This window comes from Crassostrea angulata, chromosome 1, assembly GCF_025612915.1.
Source record: "Crassostrea angulata isolate pt1a10 chromosome 1, ASM2561291v2, whole genome shotgun sequence".
NCBI classification, from domain to species: Eukaryota; Metazoa; Mollusca; class Bivalvia; order Ostreida; family Ostreidae; genus Magallana; species Magallana angulata.
In genome coordinates this window covers 628,495-649,049 of record NC_069111.1, presented here as the reverse complement: position 1 = coordinate 649,049, position 20,555 = coordinate 628,495, and the positions used below count along the sequence as shown (strand labels likewise).

The 20,555-nt window shown below is 34.1% G+C and overlaps 1 protein-coding gene across 3 annotated transcripts; it reads right to left on the bottom strand.

The window, feature by feature from the left end:
• Positions 1-354: 354 nt before the first annotated feature.
• Positions 355-19,454, bottom strand: LOC128162511 (protein PHTF1-like). 3 transcript variants are annotated; one of them, XM_052825743.1, is made up of 16 exons: positions 19,339-19,454; positions 10,836-11,054; positions 9,499-9,555; positions 9,138-9,207; positions 8,858-8,954; positions 8,157-8,271; positions 7,347-7,468; positions 5,097-6,045; positions 4,703-4,927; positions 3,549-3,594; positions 3,073-3,328; positions 2,695-2,791; positions 2,383-2,514; positions 1,986-2,072; positions 1,559-1,810; positions 355-1,145 (listed from the first exon to the last, which is right to left on the bottom strand). In XM_052825743.1, exons 2-16 carry the CDS (start codon positions 10,875-10,877, stop codon positions 993-995), a joined length of 2,700 nt encoding a protein of 899 aa, XP_052681703.1. In that variant the 5' UTR covers positions 10,878-11,054; positions 19,339-19,454; the 3' UTR covers positions 355-992. The 3 variants fall into 3 exon arrangements, with proteins under 3 accessions (XP_052681703.1, XP_052681719.1, XP_052681713.1); XM_052825759.1 differs by having other exon boundaries at positions 4,724-4,927; XM_052825753.1 differs by lacking the exon at positions 19,339-19,454 and adding an exon at positions 11,661-12,055.
• Between the last annotated feature and the right edge of the window lie 1,101 nt (positions 19,455-20,555).

Here is a 20,555-nt window from a genome sequence, read left to right as displayed (position 1 = left end):
ATGGCTGTAGCATCATTTAGATATCACAAATATACTATAGTCCACATGTATGGTATATGTAATTATACTACCGGGTATGTACAAAAAAAGTTCAAAAGTTCAAGGTCAAAGCCTCCTATTCCCATTGATAACTTGCAATAACAATTTAACACATGCTTAAATTCATACTACAAATTCTGCTTACTTAAGATTATATAATTTACAAGATAAAAGGGTCTGATAAAAATTAAATCAGGATGTGTACATATATATAAGGAAGGAAATACCAAATATGAGCCATTGAAAGATTACATAGTTTAAAAACAAAGTAAACAAAGGAATAGATTACATGGAAATATTAAAAGTACACAGATGACTGTCGATATTAAGTAGACTGTTTGAACACCATTATTACTAAGGCAAAATGTTTGCTACAACCTTTAAAATCTGTATCAATCAAGAATAATTAAATAAAACATAACGTTCCTACCATCCCACACAATAGGGGCAAGAACAGCTAACTCTGAACATGAGAAAATAATTTGGCATCCTAAGTATTGCAATGGTGACTGGATCTAGAGAGACTGAGCATTAGAAGCGGCTTCAATCATGCCTCACTAGTTCAATCAATCAGTCAATAGAATGGAAATGGTAAACCTCTTTGATAAATCACTACAAAAATACTGCAAACTACTAAATAGAATAAAACTCTATTTATTAATCTGAGCAGTTAATCATTAAAATTCCAAAAGCCTATTTACAAAGTTCACTAAGTACATGCGGTGATACTGACCATTTTTGACTCTCACTCTAAGGATTTCAGTAGGACTCAAATAAAAACAAGAACAATAAAATTCAAAAACCTTTCTCAGGTCATCAAATAAAAAATAAATTAAATTCATTCCCTGACTAAAAAGAAATACTACAGCTTGATGTTGACTTTCTGTTCGTCGGTGTTAACTGTTGACCGCCATCCATTTGTGATTGGCTAATACTGACAGGCAGGCATCAAGCTAGCCTTTCAGTTTGATTTTGTAGAGCTTCAGTTTGAAGCCACAGATTTCAGTCAGAACGGCAGAAAACGCAGAAAGGACTACGACCTTGACAATATTGTACAGAACGGGGTTGGCAGACACTCCTGAAATTTTGAAGGGACTTTCAAGTTCCTAGAAAAAAATAAAACAAACAGTTATTGTATAGAATAATGAGTTAAGGGTTAAACTTGTGAAATACTTGCTGTTGTTCTATTCATTAATCTTGAAATTATTCATTTTTTCAAACAGAATTATCAACCTTTACTTGTATTTTGTAACATAAACACATAAAATTAATAAATGTGATTTGAAAACATGTTCATTTCATACAAGTATTAGCAATTAGCACCTATGACATCACACAACAAGGTGTGCAGTTATCTCATTCAAAATATGGATAGTGTGTAATTCAAACTACAACTGAGGACTCATAAGTCAACTCTGAATCCCACATAAGTCAAGTCTGAGTTCCTCATAACAAGATTCTGGGGTCACCATGCTCTGACTATGCTCTGAGGTTTTCATTACTAAAGGTCCTGACTGACCTTGAGGAGGTCCTCAGCCAACTTGAGGACATTGTTGGCCACCATCAGCTCCTCCTTCTTGTGAGGCTTCTGCTCCATCTGAAGATACAGGTTGATCTGCTCCGTGATCAGTACAGAAAGGTTACGGTACTTCTTGTTGATCTTGAGGCCAAGGGTCATGAACCTCATCAGGTACACCCCCAGTGCCATGCACCAAACCAGCAGCTCCCAGTTACACAGGAAGTCCAGGTAAGTGTCTGTGTCCTTCAGGAGCTATAAATAGACCAAGATAACAATCCCCAGTTTCTGTTACATTTTTTGACACTGTCAGATTAATCTACTTAGTGCCCTGATTGACAGTGAGACTAAAAATTGATCTCAATGACAGCTTTTAAATAGCTGTTACTATGAATACAGCTTTTGATTGGCTGTTACTATGACTACTGACCTGCACACACATCAGGGTAAGGATGATGATAGTGGTCATAAAGGATGAGGAAACGATCACATCCACTGACCTCTGGGGGCCTCGTTTCTGCAAGTATCAGAACAAGTTACAGTGTCCATACAATACACACAGACAACTCTTTGCAAAGTAGATAATACAGGTACATAATAAAAAAGAAATACATGAAGTTAAATAAAAGTCTATACTCTGGCTGAATGTAAATAATGAAAATATAACTTTTGATAAATCTTTCAGTATTACAGTACATGTACTCACATAATATGCTGGTTTTTATTATTTGCTATAAAAGCACAAAATTGTTAAATCATTTTTCCTCATTGATTTTTGTAGCTTTGTCCAATCGACATGAAACTTGTGAACTACAGGTGATAAATACCTTTAAGTAGGATCTGAGAGACAGCCAGGTCTTGATGTTTCTGACTTTGTTTAGACGGAAATGAGGCATGTCAAACTTACGGGCTCGTCTCGACGAAGTCAGGTAGCAAAAATGTTTGGCATAAAGTAACCTCTGAAAATTAAAAAAAGAGCATAAAGTAACTGAAATGAGATATAAAGTAACGTCTGAAAATCACAAACAGCACATATCTTTACTTCAGATTCATCCATTAAGGGAAAATTAGTCCATCTAAATAAAACTTTTGATTTGAATGAATGAATGGGAATGACCCTATGACCTTCATACACTTACTTGTTTGAAGGTTCTATCTGCTACAGAGAGAAGAAAGAAGAAGATACAGCTGAGAGCAAATCTCTGTATTACACCATTGGCAAGGATCAAGTTAAATCTGAAAGCAGAAAAAAACAAAAAAATCACAAGGAATCCTGAGAAAACATGACTGTCAGACTTCACATATTTACATATTGTCCTTATGAATAAAGACTGAAATTGCTGTTATTATTATGTGCATGAGAATAAAGAATATAATGCTTTACATAACTATGTATACATATTTATTCCAGCTTGTCTACATCAGTTGGACACATATTTATCTGTGTATGAAGGTTTAAGACATATCTCATAGTAACTACACTGTACGCTCTTGATTTGTTATGTTGTGTAACAGACCTCCAGGAATCAGCGTTTAGGCTCCAGAGGAGGTCAACCAAAGCATGCAAGTTGAGAAGACTGAAGAATTCCTTGGTGTGATAGATCTTGAAGAAGATGGGGATACACCCGATGATCAGAGAAAAGACCAGTCCGATCCAAATATAGTCGGAGCTCTCCGGAATGTTGTCCACCTTCTCGATGATCGTCCACCCGATGTCGATCCCTGTCAGTTCGACTTTCTTCACCTCACTGCCCTCCCAGATCAGACAGCTCACTGTCAAATAAAAAACACTGACAATTTACTGTCAAAGTACAACCACTGACAGCTCACTGACAAAATAGAACCAAATATCGACAGTTCACTGTCAAAAATACACTATGGAATCATTTATTAGATCTCGACCTTAACCTACAGCTAAGAGATGTTAACTGTAATTATGGACAAATAAAAACTCAGTTTACTAAAAAGTTCAATAATTATATAAGTTACCAACCTTTATCTGGGGGTGTGTGGTGACCTAGGCCAGAGCAGCTTGTGGGCTGAAACAGAAAGTAGAAGACATGTAACAGTCAGAGAGTCAGTGTGTGTCCACGCTGATGTAACGTCATCCAACATCTCTACACAAGGACATGTACAGTGTTGTATAAGCTTAGTTACTGGCTTTTAAGCTTAAAGATTCATTTAATACACATAACATTATTTATAATAAGAAATGAAAGGACTTTCTCAATTTATTTATCAATTTATAAATAACAGTAAATTAGTCCTATTAAAGATCCTTTTGATATTAAGTAGAACTAACAAGATGTTATTTGTCTACAGAAACACAGAGACATTGAATATCTACTCAAGTTCTATATATACATATAGGAGGCTAAAGTCTGACCACAAGAGATCAGCTACTTTATTTTTACCTATTTCAGAGAACTCTTAAAAAGGAGATTTCCTATATTTTAAAATCAAAATAAATGAAATAATGAAATTCATCATAATTAGAAATCATATAAGCATATATAACTATATTTGCAAACTTTAATGGGCAAGCATGTCAGTTTTAAAAACTCAACTTGAAATTAAGATTAAAAAATATTGCGATGAAATTTACACTGAGTGTACCAAATGAATATATCCTTCATCATGCATTGCATACATAAAGAAAGAAAAAATATAATGATTTCTCAACATCTGTCCATGTATTTCCACAATGAATGAGATGTCACTGTTAATATGCTCTCAAGCTTAATACTGTTGGTTAATTCCTAGTAAGAATACAGACCCATGCTAGCCCTCGTAGTAAAGTCTCATACCTAGTTATATCACAGCCTTAAAAAAAACAGTTCACATAGCCAAAATAAGACAGCAACAGATTCCCTGCCCAAATCTATGCTGATGATCATTATTCATAGAGAAGTTTTTCTTACGCAATTATAAAAGCGTTTCAAATGAAAGAGTCAAGTAGTCGTCAGCAGCAGCTGTTGACATCTTTCAATACATTTACAACTGATGATCATTTGGTCCAAAATGAACAAAATAAGAAAAGTTTGTTAACAGTATTCTTTTTTTAAACAGTTTTAAGTTAAGTTTTTCAAAGTGCAGAGCAGAGAGCCTGTTGCCATGGAAACAGATATGATAGCGAGTGATACATACAGGTTGTAGTAGATTTATTACATGTTGACTACTGCCTTGGCGTTCCGCGCTCTCCGGCGGTAACGCCCCCGAGTTCACATTGATGCTCTTGGAAGAGAGGCTTCCCTCCGAGAACTCGGCCTGTATCTCGTTCTCAGTGAGATCGCTGTCCGAGCTGGTGGAGTAAGTGGAGGTGGTAACGTCTGATTGGACTCGGTCCTCCCACTCCTCAGAACTGACCGTACCCTGAAAATGACAGTTCACAGATTTCTGTCATAAAGAATTCAAGCATAAATTAATTTTTGTAAACAGTCACAGTAAAGTTTCTTTAGCTTTTTCAAAAAAGGAGATGAAAAATTAAAAAAAAATAGCCAATCATGACAGTAAATGTTATAACACTTGTATTTTGTCAAACCTTGTTACAGTCATCTCTCTCCAGATTTGGTGTAAGTTCCCGCTCCTTCCTGTTGGTCTTGCTATCCTTAGTCTGACGTCGGGGTCGACAATATGACGCCCCGGATTCACTGCTGTCGTCAACCCGAGTTTTACGTCGTCTCACACCCTGGAAAGTCCTGACATCCAGGTCCGATTCGGCCCTCTCCGAGTCTGACTCTGACTCCTTTTTCAGATCTTTGCTGTACATAGGTGAGAGTTGATCTACCCGGGGGCCGGGGGGCTTAGTTTCCTCCCCCTCACTCATCTCCCCACGAAAGTCACTGGAGCTGGAGCTCTTCTCTATCTTTGGTGGACTTTGTCTTTTCTTTTCTTGTTCACTTCCTTCTTCTTGTTTTCTGATACTGTTCTCTGGATTGAGGGTTTCTGTCAATTCGTAGTCAACATCCCCCTCGGAATTGAGCATGACTATCTGGCCATCTGTTGTAGGTGGTGTCTCCAAATGAAATGCAATTTCACCCTCAAGTTTTTCAATGGCTATGTTGTCTGCTGAGAGAATATCCACTGCGCTAGCACTGGTGTGAATACCCTCAGTGCTACTTGCTCCCTGACATTCCACGGGAATAGATGGATTGTCTTTCTTGGATTCGAACTCTTCAGTGCTGGTTTTCCTCTTCCTTTCTCTTTCCATTTCTGGCCCTGAGTCGCTTTCTTGACTAGATTTTTGGGACAATTTTCCTGGACTAGATCTGCACTTTTTATCACTGTTGCTCCAGCTGACAGACTTGGACTCTAGTGAGGATTTCTTATCTCCCATGCTGAGGGACGGTTCCCCAACCTTCAGATTTCTGTCCGCTTGAATGACACTCTCTTTGCTGGGTTCTGATGACCTTTGACCTGCCTGTTCTGAACTACTGACCCCACAAGTAGAGTTACTTCTGAAGGTATTTCTTCGACTTCTTTTGCCATCCCTAGGATAGAGAAAATTCAATTCATAAACTACAGGTAAGAAGCAGGGCTGCGTTTTACAAAAGAACTTACGACTTACGACCAAATTAATGAATGTTAAGTAATCACAAACTTATCAATATTTTATTCTCATTGCTGTGAAATTTAACTATGGATATATGAATGGTTGAATATAATTGGTTTTGTCTAAGTTTTCTTCATTTAAGATTATTCCATGAGACTGAAAAGTTCTTTTGTAAAACGCAGTCCAGGTCAATAACACCAATACAAAGGGAGCCAATTTTGATGTTCTTATTAAACTCATATCCATCTACTCGGTGCCTTGTTCTACACAATTTCCTTCATTGATATTTCTATTTATACCATGTCCCCCCTTTTTGGCCCTTTCCATGTGGTAGTTCTGTACCCACCTGTTTTTGCCCTCTCTTTAATTACATCCACCTGTTTTTGCCCTCTCTTTAATTACATCTACCTGTTTTTGCCCTCTCTTTAATTACATCCACCTGTTTTTGCCCTCTCTTTAATTACATCCACCTATTTTTGCCCTCTCTTTAATTACATCCACGTTTTTGCCCTCTCTTTAATTACATCCATCTGTTTTTGCCCTCTCTTTAATTACATCCATCTGTTTTTTGCCCTCCATGTTCCACATCAACCTCCCCCCCCCTCTCTGTTCTTGTTCTAAACCCATCTGTTTTTGCCCTCTCTTTGATAAATATACACTCACCTGCTTTTGCCCTCTCTGTTCTTGTTCTAAACCCATCTGTTTCTGCCCTCTCCTTGATAAATATACACCCATCTGTTTTCACCCTCTCTTTGATAGTTCTAAACCTAGTACTGTTGCCATTGGCAACTATTATTCGCGACAACTTTATTTTGCAATTAACCGCAGATAAACTCCTTCCAAGAGATTTATATTCGCTATAGAGATGTAGATTATCATGAAATGAGAAAAATTCGCTATAAGGAGGTTCTTGCAAACCTCATGAAAATTTCTTTCAAGCAAATAAATGTTGGCTTACAGGAATTGTATTAGTTCTCTGCACAGCTGATTTTTAATCTGTGATACATGTTCTATCTCACTTGTTTTCACCTTTTTGCTATGCACAAACTTTTTTTTGTACCCTCTGTGATGCACTCAACTGTGTTTGCCCTCTCTGTTATATACCCAAATGTTTTTTGCCCTCTCTGTGATATACAAACTGTTTTTTGCCCTCTCTGTGATACACCCAACTGTTTTTTGCCCTCTCTGTGATACATCCAACTGTTTTTGCCCTTTCTGTGATACATGTTCTACACCCACCTGTTTTTTCCATCTCTGTGCGGGGGGCGGTGAGAGACATGGGAGGCCACTGTGTGTGAGTGAACCACCCCCAGGAGCAGCATCAGGATGGACGGAATCATAACCAGGGTCAGGCTCATCTCCTGGGGACACATAAAACAATTAACTGTACAGATCTCCAGTAAACACAACTCAGAAACATCTTACAAGGTAGTAATGGCTAAATGCACAGGGAGACATTAAAACTGCATTGAAAATTCCCAATACAAAAAAAAAAATGTATGTATTGAAAGTTTTCATCATTTGTGTATAATATAAAACTGTACATCAAATGTAAATAATAAAAGATAACCTCCTGGCCAAAAATTCGACACAAGGTACATGTTTGGTGATGCTGTCACCGACGTATTATATGACACAAGTTACGTGCTTGATGATGCTGTCACCAATGTATTATATGACACTACTTACGTTTTTGGTGATGCTGTCACTGACATATTATATGACACTTCTTGCATGTTTGGTGATGCTGTCACCGATGTATTAAACAACACTACTTATGTGTTTGGTGATGCGGTCACCGATGTATTAAACAACACTACTTATGTGTTTGGTGATGCTGTCACTGACGTATTATACGACATAACTTACTTGTTTGGTGATGCGGTCGATGACGTATTAAACGACACTACTTACGTGTTTGGTGATGTTGTCACCGACGTATTGTAGGTCTTTACTCAGGTGTTTGTTGATGCTGTCATCTACATATTATATGACACAACTTACGTGTTTGGTGATACCCTCACCGACATATTATATGACACAACTTACGTGTTTGGTGATGCTGTCACCGACGTTGCGGATGAAGACTATGATGGTGGAGACCTGGAGGATGTACATGATGAGGAGAAAGAACCAGAAACGGAACGTCACCTGCTGCCGCCACCTACAACACAAACCGTATACTTATAGTGACAAGGACATCCCTTACAAAATAAACCTTATTCTTCTAGTATGATAATGGCTCTACCTACAATATAAACCAAATACTTATATAGGGATGATGACATCACTTACAATATGAACCTTATACTTATAGTTCTAATGGCACCACCCATAAAATAAACCATATTCTTATTCTATAATGATGGTTCCACCAACAATACAAATCATATACTTTTAGGATAATGATGGCTCTACCTACAGTTATACAAACTGTATAATAATACAAACAACATTTAACTTGATGACTCTACAAGTATTCAACATTATGATACAATGAGAGTCATATCAAAAGCAAAATTGTCAATTGACAACAATCCATATAGAACAACAAATAAGTAAACAAAACAAATGCGACCTATAATAGTTTTCCTGTCTATAAAACCCAAGTCATACAGGATGAGGAAAACATAATGCTTTTATTTCTAGTTATTTTGTGAGTTTTTTCCCTGACATAAATATATTTATATGAAATTGTATTGTAGGACATAATGTCCAATATTTAAATAATATTACTTTGTGGAACTTACCATCGATAACAAAGGGGATAAAACACAACCCTGCATACTGCCTTGTGAGCAATATAAGTCCAAGACACTTGGGGCTTTGCTTTGGAAAAGGTTGAACCTATTTAAACAATTGAAATAAACAGGCATTAAATATTCTCTTGATAATTTACCAATCTCTCTTGGCATTGAAAAAAAATCACCACATTTGTCCAAATGAATTAGGATAAATATACATGTTTTTATGTCATCTTTTTTCACAAATTCATCAATAGACAAATCTCTCTCTCTCTCTCACTCTTACCTCTTACTAAATCAACATCAATCAATTCTGTCTTTAACTTTACATTTCTTCTGGGTGCATACTGTATTCCCTGAAAGATCCAAGGAAAGAGGGTTAGTGTGACAAGTCTATATGTGTACCATACAGTTAAAGAAAGAAAAAGTGAGCAAGCTCACATACCCACACTCCACCATTACTTGACAATGCTTACACATACTGTGTGGCAAGGTATGCATTAAATACACAAAAAAAATGAATATATGGGCATAACTGCCAAAAAATCCTCACATCAAAACTTCCAGCATAATATGCACATAGATCTACACATCATTATATCCCGAACACCACTTTTAAAATGATGACTGTACAAGTTAACCCTCACCTGTAGTACTCGTGATTCTACAGACTGCTCCCAAAGTTGTCTGTCATACGACCCAATCTGAAAAGATACAAAATCTTCCTTCAAGTCAAACATCTTCTGAAATTAAATCTCTTCTAAATCAAAGCTAAACTCACAAGGAAAGAGAAATTTCCATTCCAAAAGGAAAATGAAACAATTAAATTTATTGAACAGAAAACTGGGGAATCTGCCAGAAATGAATCTACAGATTTTTATACATGATTGTTACAAAGGAAAACAAGACTTTAATAATGACTTAACACAGGTAACAGTTAAAGTTCTAACAATATATGAGAGAGAGAGAGAGAGAGAGAGAGAGAGAGAGAGAGAATGCATGTATAAAATGAATTTCAAAAGACAACAGACTATAAACTGGAAAGATTATATTTAAACAAGTATTTATCTTCTGTTCAATCGTCTGTCTTATACATTTAGTCATAACAATGTAATTAAAACAGAGAGCGCAGTACAAATCTGGGTTGACATTCATAAATACATTGGATAAATTTCTATCAATTCTGACATGTAAGACTTTCTCATATTTCTCTTGTTTACATAACTTGACAAAATGTCAATAAAGTAACCTGAATCATTGTGTATTGCATTAATTTTTTCATAACAAAGCACTCTGCCTTTTTAGACCAACTCTCTCCACAAAACAGGCAAGAGTTGCATTGCCTATGGACAAATATTAAACTACAGAAAATCACAACACATGGTCATATGAATTAACTTTATGGTACATTCAGAAAGACATGAAATACAAGTCAGATTCCAGATTTGAAAGTTTCTATGTATTTACAAAATGAACACTGAACCTTTTTTACCTTTCCTGATTCACAGGGAGATAATGGTTTTAAGTAAACAAATTAATCTAACATATAACAAACATATAGAAAGTAATTTACCTGGGAAAAGTTTTGCTATCAATTGCTAGTTAGTTCTTAAAGAGCAATCTTTAACTAACCTAATTTAATTTTTTCTTAATAACCTCCCCTTTGAAAGAGTGTCTACTTAATTTATAGATTTGAGAGCACTTTATTTTATTTATGCAAGGATAACTTGTGCACAGCTTTGTTGAGATTAGATCAAGGGTTCTGGAGAGGAAGTTAAAAATGTCACATTTAGAAGCTTATCTAAGATTGGATATATGGTATATATGTACATTAAGCTCTCAAATCAGATGAACTAACCTGCACCATAAGTACAAAATATATATCAAGGACAATCTCTTTATTGAGTAGTTTATAAAGTAAATGTCATACAGGCTGAACTGTTTACTGGGTATATTTTAGAGATTATTGTGTGAAAAATCTGACCTGTTTCTGATACCAGGCTACCGTGTCATGGACTTTATCCATTCCTCGCTGACCGCCCTCTGATGGTGATGCTCAGCTACCCCGGTCAGGCTTAGTCTGATGTCCCTCTGTCACAGCTCTAGAGTTTCTCTGTATTAGTTTGATATCAACCCCACACACACATAAAATGTGAAAGACAGTCCCCTGCTTAATCTGTTCTCAGTGTCAACCAGACAGCATCTGAAATACAGAGAGTGGAAAGTGTCATGTTATGATCAACCAATGTTAAACCTCCCTCCTGCAGTTCACACAGGTGTAAAACCGAAAATGTTTAAACCTTACGTACTTTTAACTGACAATCCTAAACTACATGTGCCAGGACAAAAACAGTCACCAAGTACAAAAAACAGTTTCTAAATGGGGGGTTGATAGCTGACTCTCTCAGCATGAAATCAACATAAAAGTAAAAATCAATTCTGATGGCTTTGCAATTTTTAATATGCCAGTCTGTATAGCCGGGGCATTTCATTTAAACATCGTGTGAAGTTGTCATCTATAAATAGCCCTATATATTTAGTTTCCATGTCATGTCAGATAATAAATACTAGGAAGTTTATCCTGACAAATTTCTCTTATTAATTATACGCTTATTATACCGTCCACTAATTAATCCAGGCATGAACCTGAATCAGCACTTTTATATGTGACATGAACTCTTAGCATGTAACAGAACCATTACAGGGTCACCATCTTTTGATAATTCCATATCAGTTCTGTGCACGTCTAATACACTAGGTCCCTGCCCCTCCTATGTGCAGTGACCTCTGTGTAGTGCCCCCTGCCTACCTTAAGAACCGTGCACTTCCAAGTCTGGATATAAACGACCACTGGTTCCTAGTTCATTCCTTATTTTCATCAACCAAGGATTTTAATCATTAAATCTGATAATTAATCTGATGGTTATAAAACTCCCCGGACACGATTGAGGAAATTCTCTGGCTCTCCAAACCTATGTCCTCTAGCACTGGCAAAGAGGGAAATCAGGTCAAACATAATCATAAATAAAACTGTTATTTCCAGGTTAAAGGTCATCTACATGTATTATTGCAATAAAAACCATATCCGAGACTTGTAGAGTATTGTTGAGTTGCATCACCAAGAAAAGGGCCTTTAAAAACATAAAATCAGTGTGATATCACTGGAACTAATGGAATGATGTACTCATAGTGTGATGTGACTGGAACTAATGGAATGATGTACTTATAGTGTGATGTCACTGGAACTAATGGAATGATGTACTTATGATATCACTGGAACTAATGGAATGATGTACTTATAGTGTGATGTCACTGGAACTAATGGAATGATGTACTCATAGTGTGATGTGACTGGAACTAATGGAATGATGTACTCATAGTGTGATGTCACTGGAACTAAAGGAATGATGTACTTATAGTGTGATGTCACTGGAACTAAAGGAATGATGTACTTATAGTGTGATGTGACTGGAACTAATGGAATGATGTACTTATAGTGTGATGTGACTGGAACTAATGGAATGATGTACTCATAGTGTGATGTCACTGGAACTAAAGGAATGATGTACTTATAGTGTGATGTCACTGGAACTAAAGGAATGATGTACTTATAGTGTGATGTGACTGGAACTAATGGAATGATGTACTTATAGTGTGATGTCACTGGAACTAATGGAATGATGTACTTATAGTGTGATGTGACTGGAACTAATGGAATGATGTACTTATAGTGTGATGTCACTGGAACTAATGGAATGATGTACTTATAGTGTGATGTCACTGGAACTAATGGAATGATGTACTTATAGTGTGATGTCACTGGAACTAATGGAATGATGTACTTATAGTGTGATGTCACTGGAACTAATGGAATGATGTACTTATAGTGTGATGTCACTGGAACTAATGGAATGATGTACTTATAGTGTGATGTCACTGGAACTAATGGAATGATGTACTTATAGTGTGATGTCACTGGAACTAATGGAATGATGTACTTATAGTGTGATGTCACTGGAACTAATGGAATGATGTACTTATAGTGTGATGTCACTGGAACTAATGGAATGATGTACTTATAGTGTGATGTCACTGGAACTAATGGAATGATGTACTTATAGTGTGATGTCACTGGAACTAATGGAATGATGTACTCATAATAACAGCAAAATACCAGGACTTGATATCTGATCCCTGAAACAATCAAAATATTTCTAATGCTACTGTAATTTAGCTTTTATCCATGTGAATGGAATATCATTTGAGACTTCATTTAATTCGTAATTTTTCTACAGTTAATTCAAAGGTCCAAATTTCAGTCCTTTTCCCCTTGCATACTTTTTCTCAACTGAACCTTTCCCATATCAAAACTTTTCTGGCCAAAGGAAACCCAACAAACAAATAAATGTTTATGATTTTAAAGAGTAAAAGAGAAGTGCAGATACATAACATTACAATGTTCAATGGATGAAATTTGTACAAATCAATATAATCTATATTAAAACTTATTCATTATGTACTCTTTCCAATTAACCAAGAAATGCTACAATAATGTAGCCCTCTCAAATTTCTATATCTGTAATTACTATTGCAGCTAACCAAAAATTTAATGATTTTTCCCCAATTTAAGAGCAACAGGCACCTATGTTCATATGAAGAAAATCACTGTGCATAGGCGCTAATGGAAATTCATCATGATATATTTGTACTTAAAGTAGATCCAGTGTTTTGTGACGTCACACTTTTTTGTAAAACTTTGAATTCTTTAAAAATTGTGCAAGATAGTTTTATTTATTTTATGTGAATATAATCACATGGATGTAATTAGAATTATTGGTAGGTTCAAGATATTTTCGCACTTAATTTTATACTAAATTTCCAAATGTTTATATATTTTATCTATGCAAAGGGGAAAGAACTCTTTTTCTGACTTTTCTCTCAGTTGTATGTCTAAATGCTATAGTTGTTCTTATTCCAACGATTAATTTTAAAATATTTTTGTAATTTTAGTTTTCTGATAAAGTTGACATTAAAATTAAACAAGAAAAACAAATTTCTGCCTACAAGATTTTACTTTTAACAACAAAAAAATACATTTTTCTAATGCTAAAATATGCTTTAGTTTATGTTTATCTGGCATCTCAAAAAGTGTGATGACATGCATATTTTTTCTAACAATTGATGACATTTAAGTCTATTAAGTCGAAATCAGTTCGGGTTTTCAACTTTCCTCAGAGAATTTTACGAGTATGGAGCTACCTTAAGACATATATTAATTATTTCCTTAGATGAATCTGGTTGACAACCAGCCATTAATTCTAAAGGACCATTTATTTACAATGGGAAAGTTAATAGACACAGATTTTAAGACACAAGAGGCCTAGTTTTAGTTTCTTTACAATAATCTGAGTGTTATGCACTGTAAATTAATAAAACGCTGTAAATTAATAAAACGCTGTAAATTAATAAAACGCTGTAAATTAAAGGATCCACAGCCGGGTCATTCTCAAAAAAGGTGGTATTGGGTTGTTCAAGGGCACTAGAAAGTATAATCCTTGATTTTTGCCAAGTTTCACTTTTGTGCTACCTTTGGATATATATTAGCATACATATTGGCACATAAACAGTTAATTCTAACAAAATCTTAAAAATTTAGAAAGTTTATAAGTTGATTTTTTCACATTATTTGACTGTTCCCACTCAGAGTTTGCGACTTTAAATAGGTTTTGTAAGGTAGTAAGACCATTTTTTATTAAAATAATAGGGTCAAGAGATAAAAGGTAAGTAAAATACCTCTCTCAAGCAAAAAGACGAAGAAAATATATGAACAATAATTTTCAGCGAGATCAAGTTTGTCTGTACATGTTTTTATGTCCATGGTGTAACGAAACAAAATATTGGTGTGTAAGAGTTGCTATTCTTAGTAATTTGAAAGATAATTGATGCCTCCTTATTCCCATCGTATAGCTATAAACAATGATAGAAGACAAAATAGCTGAAGATGAAATTTACTCAATTTTTTTAATGATAAGTAAGTAGAAATAAATGTGTAACTTTTTATATTGTCTTTGGGCTAACAGGAAATACTTAGGAAAAAGAAATATTTAGACACTCTGGAAAACAGACAAACTATTGCTATGTGTTGTTGTAGCAGATAATATGCTCTTTTACTCTGAGGGAGCAGTAATTATTTAGCAGAGACAAGTTAATTCATAAATATGTCCTTTGTGTAACAGTCCTAGGTGTAACAAGAACAAAAAGTTACACCATAGACTATCACTGTTATCCCATAGACTATAATTTACATACTTTATTTTTTTGGGAAAGATATGATGAAATTATTCAATAAATATATCACAATGTATCACATTTGTTAGTTTATGCTTATAAATAATGTTGAAGCATCTGTTTGCTGTAGATCTAGATTATTTCTCAATCATGCAATATTTTGTTACTCCAAAGACACATACAATTAACACCAAGGACACAAGACCTAAAATATTCATTTTAAAAAAATTCAGCATTGTCAAATCAAATCAAATTTATCAATTCAAGTATAATTAATATTGAATTTGATATTGGACTTACAGCTTAAGCCAAATTTTCCCTAAAAAATATTATTTGACTTTAAACAAAATGTGTTACCAAGGACTTTTAATGTTACACAAAAGAGTATTTCAATTCCCATGCATGTATTTCTGATAGAAAATTTAATAAAACAAGTATTGTATAAATACATTTTATGACAGATTATGCAATGTAGTATAATAAAATACTAAAATTATTCATCAACTAGATAAAATGGTGTCCATGGTGTAACATGTTGTGTCTTTTGTATAACAAACTTAAATTTTACGCCTGAACTTGCAGAGAATAACAGTAACATGTATAATATATCCGCTGAAAAGTGCATTTGGTAATTTTGAATTCATTTAAAATACATTCAAGCTTTCAAAACAAATTGAAATATTAAAACTTTGATTCTTATAACAGGCAATGTCCATGGTGTAGCATAAGTGTCCTTGGTGAAACATACTGGAACTAAATTGTGTAAATAATTTGACTTTAGGGGCACTACTATGCACATTGATAATGATTACTTTTAAATATATATATTTAAAAGTAATCATTATCAATGTGCATATATGCATTCATAAGTTATATCTATGAAAACATTCAGTTGTCTCTATTTTAAAATCTGATATTTTTGTGTTTAAATAAAGGTTGTCCTTAGTATAACATTTGGACTAACAATAATTGTCCTTAGTGTAACATCCCTTATTTTGTTTTTATTTTCAAAGATTTTTCAAGAAATATTGAGGTTTTTTCACTTAAGATTATTTTTCATGTCACTTACAAGTGTCTCCCCCAAAAAAATCAGGCATTAAATGGAGAAGAAGTTTTCAGTGTGCAATACAATGTCATGAGATAGATGCATATTTCTCATTCACAAACCAAATATGAAAAATTAAGGAAAATACATTATCAAATTCTTGTTTTATGATTAAGTTCAAGAAAAACTTCAAAAAATTTAACTTTAACACCAAACCAAATGCATGAACAATAAGATTTAATGAAATTTATGAATATTTCTTATGTGTTACACCAAAGACTGTTTTCTTTTCATGTGGTTGTAAATATCATATTTTTATAGATTTTCATTTGATGTACTGTTGGCATATTTTAGCAAACAAACATCATGATATGCCCGATACAAACTATGATAAATTCAATCTGGTTGTAAGTACTTTGTATTTAAACAAGTGGTACTTGAAAAAATCCACCTTTTTTGAGAATGACCCAGCCATAGGTAAACCATACACAAATTTAGAGTAACTTTCAAACAATAAGCTCAATACATGTGACATCAGTAGATGAACAAACAAGATAATACTTTAATTTGCTGAAAGTAATCCCAAACTATTACTTGCCTGTAAATGCAACCGTGAAATAAATCTATACAATCACTTTAAAACTTAAAAATTATATTTGAATCACACATCAAAATCTCTTGAAAGGCCGGCTTCTCTTTAAAAAAAAAACAATCGAAGTCATTCCTATTAATAGAGAGGGAAAATTAAAGGGGAATAACTCCTCTCAAAATTACAGTAAGTGATATTTCAACAAATTATCTACTGGATTAGCAAGTAGATAAATAGAAGCTTAGTGCAACTTGAAATTGATTAGTAAATTTTTAAGATTAGCAATATTGTGCCCATATATACACCAAACATAAGAAATAAGATAGATCAGTTCTCAACTGCTTTACATATGTGTTCCATTAGACATGTTAGAGGCCTTTCCTTTACATGTAAAATGGGGTCAATGTGTGTAGAATGTAATGAGGATTAAGTGTTCAGTGCAGTAATTAAAGTCTATCAGTGATATCAGTTTAGTTAAAAGACTGTGGCATTTCTATTCCTATCTTAGGTTAAACATTTTTTGCTTTGTCAAATTCTTTAAATGGAATCAAAGAAAAGATATGTAACAGATCAATTATTTTTTTGTGAAATAAAAGGACAAAGAAATTAGATATATGGAATATCATACTTCATATATATACCCCACCATATCAGATTCAATGATTGGTCAAAGATACACGATACTGTTGCCAGTTAATCTTTTTCTTCTCTTAGCCTCTTTGTGTTTCTGACTACATATATAAACACAAATTTATCTGACTATAAAAAAGTTATTTGTAATGTTTTACAGGCAAATTACTTCAAAAAGGTCAACCTAAAACTGGTCTTAGTGATAAAAAACAATTCAATGCAAAGTAGTAGAAAGGATTAAAGATTTAAAACATGCATGGATTTTCACATTGTAAAAAAAATGCATGCATTGATAATGAATTTATCACTGGATTACACTGACAACTGATTGACCAGCCTGGATTGGGATCTAGTGATCGAGGCGGCAATTTAAATTTTTAAATATAATACACAATTTTTTTTATAACAAAAATTGAAGTCCAAGAAGTAAAAGTGTCCAGCATTATTTACCAGTAAACCCTGCATGCTTTATTGAGCACCTAGAGACCACTTTACTGAAACTCAATCCATGTTTGGATACATGAGCATAACAAGTCTTGAATCACAGTCTGGAAACAGAATCTTGTGAAATAACCTGACTATCTTGAATATAATTAAATGTGTCCAACCATACAAATCTCGACTCCTCTCTGATATTCAATCCTTGATCATTGTTGATTCCCAAAGACATACTAGAGTTGTCAGATTTTACATCATACTTCGTTCAATAATGTTTTAGATTCTTATTTTGCTATTGTATTTAATGATATTCATAGATATTGGTACCTTAAAGCCAAAACTAGGATCATTCACCAGATTGTAAAAGAATCTGGTGAATGATCATAGTTTTGGCATTGTATTAATTGCAAGATTTCTCCTTGGAAACATTACAACCCTTCGGAAGATTTGGATTGAAGATATTGATCAAATTGCATCTCTGTATAGTCTGTCCCAAGATATTTATGCAGCACATATGGACGATTATTAATAAAAATACAAAAACCTGGGAGAGAAGTGCAATTGAAATCGATGAAAGGAAAGATATCCAAGATATCTTCATTGACACATTATCAATTTTTCACTCAAAAAAATTTAAAGGAACAAGAACAGATTTCTTACATGATTTAAAATGGGAAATGTTAACATCTTTACATCATCCAATTGGAAGTCACTAAAAACATGTTGCACAGATTTTCAACATTATCTTCAAGGTCTGTTGCAATGCAAAATCCCAGTAGACTTTAAATTTTTAGCCGTGTATTGAAACCTGACAAGCTAGAGGAGACGTTTTAATGGGGAAATCTTGGGATTTTTTCATACTATTGAATGAACATCGTTTGCACCCAGATGTATTTTACAATGTAGAATAATTCAAGAAAATGTGTGGCATGAATATCTTGGGACAGACTGTATCATACATCAATTTTCATTCAATTTCTCAGAATAATAAACACCTCAGAGTGTCAATGATCAGAAGTTTGGACTTTTTAAATACTTGAATCAATTTCAGTTGTTCTTTAATGTTAAGTATGTGTATTTAGAAAAAAAAAACCAAAAAGTAAAACAAAAAAATCCTTTAAAAAAAGTGATTGAAGAGATGCTCTGTAAAAAGGTGAGCTTATCACATAATTCATAATTGGTACTGATGAAGAATGGCATACACTATATACCTTTCTTCATCAATACCACTTGTGAATTATGTAACCAGGTCACGGTAATGTATGGTTTCTGTTGCCAACAAAAGATTTTATTGCCTCTTATTCACTGTTACTGATGCTCTGCCATTAACTGACTACTACATTTAATGGCAGCTGTGCACCTTGCGTAATCACTCAACAGCTCAATGCAAAGGCACCTACAGCATTACATTTTAAACGATTACAAGTTACTACACTCTTAAATATTGACTATCGAATGTCCTGACACGTTAAGAAGACTTTTCATTTGATTACCTACCTTATTCCGCCATTTGTCTGTTTTTCATAGAGAAGATGAATGAAATTTATCGATTTCGTTCCTCTTCTACTCCACTACCTCCTTTCACTGGAGATTTCGAAAATGTGTGTGAACCCCAAGCCCGATGTTAATTGTAGCCCCTTTTAGCCCCCCCCCACCCAAAAAAAAAAATAAATAAAAATAAAATCACTTATTATTTTGTTGCATGTTATAGGTGTCCTGTAAAAAAAGATTAAGATTACGATATACATAAAAAAGTTTTTATTTTATGTTTTCATCCTTCTCCGGGGGAAAAAACATGGCACCTTTGTCTTACCGACATATTACCGTATAAGTAAGTAATAAGTAGTCATAATCATGGTAGGAAATGCTATTCTTTAATTCATGTGGGCATTTAATTCTTATAGAATTTGAACTTAAGTAATGTAATTGATTTCAATTTAAAATTGTTATCAAAACTAAAGATAATTAGAATTAAATTCCTCTATGAATTTATATACATGTACTTAGATGTTTAAATCCAAAGTGATATGACTTTTAGAAATCCAGCAGAATGTGTCCTATTGGAATATTGTCTTTTACTATACTGCTCATTTAGACTGCCCGAAGACAGCCTCTTTACATGTAGAATGGTTCACTTCTAAGTGAACTGAGATCTAGATGCTGGCTGTAACCAGAGTATACTTTCTAAGCAATGGCCTATGGGTGATTTTACTAGCCCTAAACTTACTAAACTGTACAGTAACTCAAGCGCCGAACTAAATCAACATGTAAATTATGATTTAACAGTTAAATACGTTACTTTAAACAATGAATCTATTACATATATAAATTGTCCAATAAGTGAATACCTGCATCGCATATCTACATGTATTACAGGGACCCTTTATGGGAAGCTAAAAGATCGCAGAACCTTTGGTCCCTCTAGATCATAGGCGCTTACCAGATGATTTTTAAATGACGAACGATATTTATGTCTACCATCTATACTATACAATCAATGTAGAGGGTAGACATATATAAATAGATATCGTTCGTCACTTACTAAATTAGCTGGGGAGCGCCCATGCTCTAGATCCGGCACATGAATTGAAAACAATATGAAATTTGGAGATCACGGTAAATAAATGAAGGTTCATAAAATTCACAACAATTTATTTACATAATGAATCCAAAATTACAAATTAATTACGTTCCCTTTCTGAAAAAAAAAATCA

What these genes read in the sequence shown, in the direction of transcription:
- LOC128162511 (XM_052825743.1), bottom strand. Translation starts at nt 10,877, where the DNA reads ATGGATAAAGTCCATGACACGGTAGCCTGGTATCAGAAACAG. An exon ending in TAGAATCACGAGTACTACAG is followed by an intron (nt 9,208 to 9,498) that starts GTGAGGGTTAAC and finishes TGGATCTTTCAG; the next exon opens with GGAATACAGTATGCACCCAG. An exon ending in AGAGAGATGACTGTAACAAG is followed by an intron (nt 4,928 to 5,096) that starts GTTTGACAAAAT and finishes TGTCATTTTCAG; the next exon opens with GGTACGGTCAGTTCTGAGGA.